The following is a 10407-nucleotide window of genomic DNA, read 5'->3' as shown; positions in this document are numbered from 1 at the left end:
TCCCGTGAACTGCCAAAATACAGACAGCATGTTAGCTGTCCCACCAGAGACAGTAATATATTGGATCACTGTTACACAACAATAAAGGATGCATTTCACTCTGTTCCACGAGCAGCTTTGGGACGTTCTGATCACCTTCTGGTTCATCTTATACCGACCTACAGGCAGAAACTAAAATCGGCTAAACCTGTATTAAGGACTGTAAAAAGATGGACTAATGAAGCAGAGCAGGATTTACAATCTTGTTTTGACCTCACTGATTGGAGTGTTTTTGAAGCTGCTGCCACCGATCTGGATGAACTCACAGAGACCGTAAAATCATATATCAGTTTCTGTGAGGATATGTGTATTCCTACCAAGACTCAACTAAATTACAACAATGACAAACCGTGGTTCACTGCAAAACTCAGACAGCTCCGTCAGGCCAAAGATGATGCTTACGTGAAGGGGGACAATGTCTTGTATAAACAGGCTAAATACACACTGGAAAAGGAGATCAAAGTGGCAAAGAGGAATTATTCTGAAAAAATAAGGACTCAGTTCACTTCGAACGACTCAGCATCAGTGTGGAAAAGCCTAAAGAAGATCACCAATTACAAGACACCACCCCCCAGCACTGTGGAGAATCAACGACTGGCAGACGATCTGAACGAGTTTTACTGCAGGTTTGAAAGAACACCCATCACCTGCCCTGAACACCTCTCCACACAACCGTTCACACCAATAACAACTCCTGCAACCAACCCTGAATGCCTCTCCAAACAAACGTTCACACCATTCACAGCTCCTGCAACCAACCCTGAATGCCTCTCCAAACAACCGTCCACACCATTAACAACTCCTGCAACCCATCCTGAATGCCTCTCCAAACAACCGTCCACACCATTAACAACTCCTGCAACCCATCCTGAACACCTCTCCAATCAAGCACTCTCACCATTCACACCTCCTGCAACCAACCCTGAATGCCTCTCCAAACAACTGTTCACACCACTCACAACTCCTGCAACCCACCCGGAACACCTCTCCAATCAAGCACTCTCACCATTCACACCTCCTGCATCCCCCCTCTCCCCCACACCTGCAATACAGATCAGCGAGGATGCGGTGCGCCAGGTCTTCAGGAAGCAGAAAAGGAAAAAAGCACCAGGCCCAGATTGTGTTACACCAGCCTGTCTGAAATCCTGTGCTAACCAGCTGGCCCCCATCTTCACAAAGATCTTCAACAGATCGCTGGAGCTGTGCGAAGTCCCTTCATGCTTCAAACGCTCCACCATCATCCCCATCCCAAAGAAATCCAAAATTACAGGACTAAATGACTACAGGCCTGTGGCTTTAACATCCGTAGTCATGAAGTCATTTGAAAAACTGGTGCTGGCCCACCTGAAAGACATCACTGGACCCTTGCTGGATCCTCTTCAGTTTGCCTACAGAGCAAACAGGTCTGTGGACGATGCAGTAAACATCGGACTGCATTATGTTCTGCAACACCTAGACAGACCGGGGACCTATGTGAGGATCCTGTTTGTGGACTTCAGCTCGGCTTTTAACACGATCATGCCAAACGTCCTCCTGCCCAAACTAACTCAGCTCTCCGTGCCCACCTCCGTCTGTCAGTGGATCAACAGCTTCCTGACAGACAGGCAGCAGCTAGTGAGGCTGGGAAAATACACATCCAGCACCCGTACAATCAGCACCGGAGCTCCCCAGGGCTGCGTTCTCTCCCCACTGCTCTTCTCCCTGTACACTAATGATTGCACATCTAAGGACCCCTCTGTCAAGCTCCTGAAGTTTGCAGATGACACCACACTCATCGGCCTCATTCAGGACGGTGACGAGTCTGCTTACAGACAGGAGGTTAAAGAGCTGGCTGTCTGGTGCAGTCTCAACAACCTGGAGCTTAACACGCTCAAAACAGTGGAGATGACTGTGGACTTCAGGAGAAACCCCCCTGCACTCCCCCCACTCACCATCATGAACAGCACTGTGACTGCAGTGGAGTCATTCAGGTTCCTGGGCACCACTATCTCTCAGGACCTGAAGTGGGACATTCACATTGACTCCATTGTGAAAAAGGCCCAGCAGAGGTTGTACTTCCTTCGCCAGCTGAGGAAGTTTAACCTGCCACAGGATCTGCTGAAACAGTTCTACTCCACCATCATCGAATCCATCCTCTGCACTTCAGTAACTGTCTGGTTCAGCTCAGCTTCTAAATCTGACCTCAGAAGACTACAGAGGGTAGTGCGGACTGCTGAGCGAATTATCGGTACAACCCTCCCATCTATTCAAGAACTGTACTTATCCAGAGTGAGCAAAAGGGCTGTTAAAATCACTCTGGACCCCTCACATCCAGCACACTCCCTCTTTGAACTGTTGCCATCTGGTCGACGCTACAGAGCACTGAGCACCAGAACGACCAGACACAGGAACAGTTTCTTCCCTCAGGCAATCCATCTCATGAACAGCTGATAATAACTGTGGGACACACTACACTATTTATATTTATATACACTACTCTTTTTATCCAACACACATACTTAGCGTACACGTAAATCTTTTGCACATAATATACATGTACATACATGGAACACAATACACTACTTATATTTATATTTATATACACATACACTTATTTATCCAACACACATACTTAGCGTACAGTTAAAATTTTTCCACATAATATACATGTACATACATAAATGCTCATTTTAATATACCTGCCATACATTGTCAATTTGTATATTGTCAATCCTTACCCACCTATTTGTATTTTTTTGTATTTTTTATTCCTTATTGTGTTTTTTGTTCTGTCGCTGTTATGTTGCACTGCGGAGCTCTGTCACGGAAACAAATTCCTCGTATGTGTGAACATACCTGGCAATAAAGCTCATTCTGATTCTGATTCTGATTCTGATCATCTGGGATGCCATGATAACATTGCACACTATGATTGGTCATCACCACATCAGAGGCGGGCCCTTCATAAAGCACAATTAAATCAAACACATTTGTTCTTCTTGGTTGGTTTTACTAAACTAGCAGTACAGCTTTACACCATGTAGACCTGTGTAATCTGGATTAGTCATGTGTCATGTCTACAGTGCATCTGTTAAATGATCTAGAAATAAAAAGACTAATATAAAAATGAAAACTGAAGTTAACTGGAAAACTAAAACTAACAAACAAAATCATTGACAATAAGCTATACAATAATTAAAGAGACAAACAAACTGAATTTAAAGAGCCAGATCGACCTGTAATGACATAACATGACATTTTCTTCAGTGTTTATGGAGATGATTGTCTTCATCTGTTGTTCGCACTCAGAAGACAGCAGCAGATCTGTCCAGACATGAACAAAACATACACATTCAAACATCTGTTTGTAAGGAAAACAAATCTGCTGCAAAAGTTCAGCAAAAGTTCAGTTTATTTCAGCAAAAAAACACAAATATACAGTTGAAGTCGCAGGATTTCATCATTACAAAAGATCTACTTTTTATGAAAGACTTTCAAAAACAAGTCAATAAAAGAAGCATGATCTACAAACACATAAACATAACAGACAATATATAAATGACAACAAGGTCAAATAAAACTTACATTTAAAAACTCTGATCTAGTGGAAAATCTTTCGTAGACAAATGCAAATCTTTGCCATGAACCATTCCGTGCTCAGACAAGGCCGTTTCATGATCAGTGTTATCAGTGCGCTTCTGTTTGGTGATTCTTGCTTAATCTGAAGAGTTCTGAAGAGTGAACAGGACCTTGATGTGTTTCCATCACTTTAAAGTTATAAAAGCCATTGAATTGAGTGCTTTGGGTTCAGTATAATATAATATTAACCATCAGCAAAATACAATCTAATGTTATGTGCAATGGGGGATTATGGGAAAGATGGGTTTACAGATTTGAAGCTTGTATTTAGTTAAAACACTTACATGAATCATTTAATACATTGTCTGAGCTGTGAAGTTGGATGGAGGTCTGCTGGTGTCACTGATGTGTTTACTCATGTAAACAGCGTCTGGAAATGGGTTTACTGGCTTTATTTCATGACAGGAATTCTCATGATCTCAGGTTTCTAGCTCATGTTGATCATCTCGTATTTGTCTTTCAGGCTGTTGTCCTCATCTTCCTCCTCATCCTCCTCTTCCTCAGGTTCTTCGTGAGGTTTTTCGTTGTGGTTGGTGTGATGAAGCTCGATTAACAGGAAGTAGATCACAGCACCAGCGATGCCCCCTACCAAAGGCCCAGCGACAGGTATCCACCACCAGTAATCTGCAGTGCTGCATAACACACACACACACACCAATTCATCACCAAATTAACACAATATATCGCTGAACCATCATAATATATCACCAAATCATCATAATATAACACTGAATCATTACAATATATCATCAGAATATAATCACTGAAACATCATAATGCGTCATCAAATCATCATATCACATAGAGCTGCTCAATTATGGCAGAAATTCTAAGAATTATTTTGGTCAGTATTGTAATCTTGACTATTTAAAACTATTATTAGTGGGCCACATAAACAAAACATTATACAAGTAATTAATTTAAAGATAGCGATATATATCAAATATATATTTTCAGCATATTTTCTACATTTTAGAAAACAGAATTTTTTTTCACTATTTTCAATTCCACAGCAGAATACTAGGGTAACTCATATTAGTAAAAACTAAAGTCCACAAAAATTATTTTATATATTTAAACTGTCAGTAATACAATAATAAGAAAAAAGCAAAGGTCAAATATAATAGAAAAAAAGATAAAAATAGTCATCATAATATATCATCAAATCATCAAACTGTCATAAAATACCACTGAATTATCAACAGCATAATGTTTTACTGAATCATAGTAGTATCAGAATAATCATAATATATCACTGAATCATAATGTATCACCTAATTATCACAATATATCAGCAAATCATCATCTATCACCAAATCATCACAATGTATCACCAAATTATCATACCATATAGCTGAGTCATCATAATAGGCTTTAAGATGGTTTAGAATATACCAGTCTAAATGTTACGACTTTGTCTACTGAAACTGAGAATCACCTCAATTAATACCAGTAAAGTATGGAGTGCTGCAAGGATCTGTCTTAGGCCCTCTGCTATTTTCAATATACATGCTGCCCCTTGGTAATATTAGAAAAGATTGGATTAGTTTCCATTGTTATGCTGATGATATATTAACTATATATTTAAAAAATACCAGATGAAACATCTAAATTACCTACAATAACTAAATTATGTAAAATAAATCTGGATAAGATATTATTCCTTATTGGACCAAAAAAAAAAACAGTACACATAATATCTTAAATTACAGTTTGCATTGAAATGGGTGTACTGTCACTTCCACTTCAGTTAGTTACATTAGACAGCAACGTGAAAATCATATTTCCCATGTAACAAAACATCATTCTTCCATCTTAGACACATTACTGAGCTACGAATCATGTTACATGTTCCTGATGCAGAAAAGCTAGTTCATGCATTCATGACATCTAGGCTCGACTATTGTAATGCACTGCTAAGTGGTTTTCCTACATCTTTAATAAACAAGCTACAAGTAGTCAAAAATTCAGCGGCTAGAGTTCTTACCAGGGCTCTCATTTATATACGTTGCATACATACAAAATAGGCATTTGAAATAGTGTATGCAATTTTGTACGCACATATCATGATTTTTAAAATATCTGGTGTAATTATTCACGCATCTTACGGACGTGTGCACATTCTTTTTCCTGGCTTGAGAAAAGTAATGAAGTAAGGAACGATTTTAAAATCTGCTTTCATTTCAATATACACATTTACATTAAATATTCCACCCTCATTCATGGAGATAAGCACTGAAAATACATAAAGTCATTAGGCAGAAGTTAAACAAAAATTATATGAATTTAAACATATTTAGTGGATGTGCTTGAACACTTTTTTGTGGCATGCTGTTTTAATGACAGTGTGGAGTGCTATAGATGCACAATAATTAATCTTTAAACTAAACTTTAAATCACAGCTGCACTGAGGTGTTGATGAAGCCCTAATGTAAAGTGTGAACGAACAATAAAGAATCAAAACACTTTCAGACAATATCTAGGGCTGTTGTAGTCCAGATTAACATGAAAAAAAACTTTGAAAATAAATAGCATATTAAGTCTAAATATTTATGTATTTGGTCGCTGTAATGAACACTATAGCAAATCCACAAATCTGAATGGCTATTTAAAATTATTTAATTATTATATTTTAGAAAGTAGCACAGCTGCTTTATTTATGGGGTTTCCAGAGTAACAGCTGCATTTTCTGCAGTTTAGCGCCATCTGTTGTCAGAGGGTGAATGTGCTTTCATTCAGCGTGTCTGTTACGTGTTCCCTCTTTGCTTATCATGCCTGTTTGTTTACATCAGAGTGGCACACACGTCTTTCAAGCAGCATACAGCAGTGTTGTGCATTTTGACCAGTTGAAGGAAATAGTATTCTTAAAATACATTCCAAATTCTGAATAATTTGTAATATATAATTATACACAGTATTTAGAAGTGCCCACGATAGCAATATTGTGCATATTCATTACCGTGATATATCTGATTCATTACCTGAACACACTCGATCCGGAACTCCTAATCACACATAACCGATCACACTCACACCTGAACACACTCACACCTGATCACTCTCACACCTGATTATACTCACACCTGATCACTCTCACACCTGATCACACTCACACCTGATCACACTCACACCTGATTATACTCACACCTGATCACTCTCACACCTGATCACACTCACACCTGATCACTCTCACACCTGATTATACTCACACCTGATCACTCTCACACCTGATCACACTCACACCTGATCACACTCACACCTGATCATACTCACACCTGAACACACTCACACCTAATCAATCTCACACCTGATCACACTCACACCTAATCACACTCACACCTGAACACTCTCATACCTGAACACACTCACACCTGATCACACTCACACCTAATCACTCTCACACCTGATCACACTCACACCTAATCACACTCACACCTGAACACTCTCATACCTGAACACACTCACACCTGATCACACTCACACCTAATCAATCTCACACCTGATCACACTCACACCTAATCACACTCACACCTGAACACTCTCATACCTGAACACACTCACACCTGATCACACTCACACCTAATCACTCTCACACCTGATCACACTCACACCTGATCACACTCACACCTGAACACTCTCACACCTGATCACACTCACACCTAATCACACTCACACCTAATCACACTCACACCTGATCACTCTCGCACCTGATCACTCTCACACCTGATCACACTCACACCTAATCACACTCACACCTGAAAACTCTCACACCTGATCACACTCACACCTAATCACACTCACACCTGAACACTCTCACACCTGATCACACTCACACCTGAACACTCTCACACCTGATCACACTCACACCTGATCACACTCACACCTAATCACACTCACACCTGATCACTCTCACACCTGATCACTCTCACACCTGATCATACTCACACCTGATCACTCTCACACCTGATCACACTCACACCTAATCACACTCACACCTGAACACTCTCACACCTTATCACACTCACACCTAATCACACTCACACCTGATCACACTCACACCTGATCACACTCACACCTAATCACTCTCACACCTGATCATACTCACACCTCATCACACTCACACCTGAACACTCTCACACCTGAACACACTCACACCTAATCACTCTCACACCTGATCACACTCACACCTAATCACACTCACACCTGAACACTCTCACACCTGAACACTCTCACACCTGATCACACTCACACCTAATCACACTCACACCTGAACACTCTCACACCTGAACACACTCACACCTGAACACACTCACACCTGATCACACTCACACCTGAACACACTCACACCTGATCACTCTCACACCTGATCATACTCACACCTGATCACACTCACACCTAATCACACTCTCACCTAATCACACTCCCACCTGAACACTCTCACACCTGAACACACTCACACCTGAACACACTCCCACCTGAACACACTCACTCCTGATCACACTCACACCTGATCACACTCACACCTGAACACTCTCACACCTGATCACACTCACACCTAATCACACTCACACCTGATCACACTCACACCTAATCACTCTCACACCTGAACACTCTCACACCTGAACACTCTCACACCTGATCACACTCACACCTAATCACACTCACACCTGAACACTCTCACACCTGAACACACTCACACCTGAACACACTCACACCTGATCACACTCACACCTGAACACACTCACACCTGATCACTCTCACACCTGATCATACTCACACCTGATCACACTCACATCTAATCACACTCTCACCTAATCACACTCCCACCTGAACACTCTCACACCTGAACACACTCACACCTGAACACACTCCCACCTGAACACACTCCCACCTGAACACACTCACTCCTGATCACACTCACACCTGATCACACTCACACCTGATCACACTCACACCTGAACACACTCACACCTGATCACTCTCACACCTGATCATACTCACACCTAATCACACTCTCACCTAATCACACTCCCACCTGAACACTCTCACACCTGAACACACTCCCACCTGAACACTCTCACACCTGAACACACTCACTCCTGATCACACTCACACCTGATCACACTCACACCTGATCACACTCACACCTGAACACACTCACACCTGATCACACTCACACCTGAACACCTGATAACTCATACCTGAACACCTCCATGCCCCATCCAGCAGCGGCAGTAAAGAGGCGAGGGCCCAGATCTCTGGCGGGGTTCAGAGGGTAACCACAGTTCAGCCCCATAGAAACACTGATGCCCAGCAGGATCAGACCCACAGCCAGTGGCTCCACACCTCGAGGAGCACCAATGTTCCTGCCGTCCAAAACCGCTAGAATACACAGGACCAGCATTCCTGTCCCCACCACCTTATGGACAGACAGAGATCGAGTAATCAGCGGTCACTAACCTAACCTAGTCTCAGCCTCAGACGTCATGCCCACGAACCCCTGGCTCAACATCTTATACGTATGGCACACAAAAATGGAAAACTCTACAGTAGTTTCAAAATCAACATCAGATTGTTTAGATTATACAGGATTTCCATGATTTAACGTTCTGCCTGGAAAAAAAAATGCTGTGATGCTAAACCCTTCATGAAAAAAGAAAGCCATCTTTAGCCATCAGTCTGAAGGTCTGTCTATGTGAGTCTAAACCTAACCTGACCTAAACCTGAACTTCAGCTGAGCTTGTCATTCCTCTAGACTCCTGGGATATTTAGGAAATAATTGAAAGTAGAATGTTGTTCTGATTTTTATTATTATTATTCAGATCCACCATGCATATGCAAAATATTTAGACCTAAATTTAAGATGTATTTGAATTTTATATAAAATTTCTATTCAACATAAAAATAGATAATAACATAAAAATGAAATTAATATGATGCATATTCGTCAGACATACATCAATGAAAATGGTCAGATTTCTGCACTCAAAAAATCATGGTGCAGTTCATATTTAATTATTTAAATTGATTAGCAAGCCTTTTTTGGTGTTTTTTTTTGTATACATTTAGTGAATATATATTTTATTTATGTATGCTTAACATTAAGATGTCAGTTTGTTCATGTTAAAAGTGTATAATTAAAATTTTATATGCAATTCAAATACATTAATCTTAAATTTAGGCATTAGTTGTTTGTTGAGCAATCCAAAGCATGACATGTTTATTTGGGACAGAAGGAGATGAATTAGTTCATGGGTTCACATCTGAATTGGGGTGTTTCTGCTTGGAAATGATCAGTCGATCGATGTGCATTAGTCAAGTGGCATCAGTCTGGGCTGTTTCAGTGTTTTCAGTTCAGTGATGTACACACAGACTGACCTGATCCACGAAACCGCCCAGGACTGTCAGGTGTCTGCCTGGGTATGAGGCAAAGATGTGTCCTGTGGCGTTAATTCCTGTGACTGACAGGATCCCATTGGTGAAGTCCATGAAGGCATCTGAACACACACACACAAACCTTAATCACAAGCCTCGAGCATGCAGGAAACTTCTGGATTCCTCAAACTCACCGTAATACAATCCAAAGACTGCAGCCGCTCCCACAAATGCACCCAACATCTGCGCCATAACGTAGATGGGAAACTTCCAGATCTTCAGCTTCCCCAGGATGACCATGGCCAGAGAAACGGCGGGGTTCAGGTGACCGCCTGCAGACAGATTTCCAGTCAAAATATATTTTAATTATATGCT

General features: G+C 41.1%; 1 protein-coding gene across 1 annotated transcript in view; it reads right to left on the bottom strand.

Annotated features, from left to right (window-relative positions):
* Positions 1-3765: 3765 nt before the first annotated feature.
* Positions 3766-10407, bottom strand: part of LOC132125269 (aquaporin-9-like) — a 9961-nt gene continuing 3319 nt past the window's right edge. The window contains exons 3-6 of the mRNA XM_059536582.1: positions 10227-10364; positions 10036-10154; positions 8859-9076; positions 3766-4289 (exon numbers count right to left, since the gene is read on the bottom strand). Of these exons, the coding sequence (XP_059392565.1) occupies positions 4085-4289; positions 8859-9076; positions 10036-10154; positions 10227-10364 (680 nt within the window). The 3' untranslated portion in view covers positions 3766-4084. The remainder of the gene's footprint in view (positions 4290-8858; positions 9077-10035; positions 10155-10226; positions 10365-10407) is intronic.

The sequence above is a fragment of the Carassius carassius genome, chromosome 43 (assembly GCF_963082965.1).
Source record: "Carassius carassius chromosome 43, fCarCar2.1, whole genome shotgun sequence".
Taxonomy (NCBI): domain Eukaryota; kingdom Metazoa; phylum Chordata; class Actinopteri; order Cypriniformes; family Cyprinidae; genus Carassius; species Carassius carassius.
Note: the sequence above shows the minus strand (reverse complement) of the source record. Positions and strands in the feature narration are given on the sequence as shown.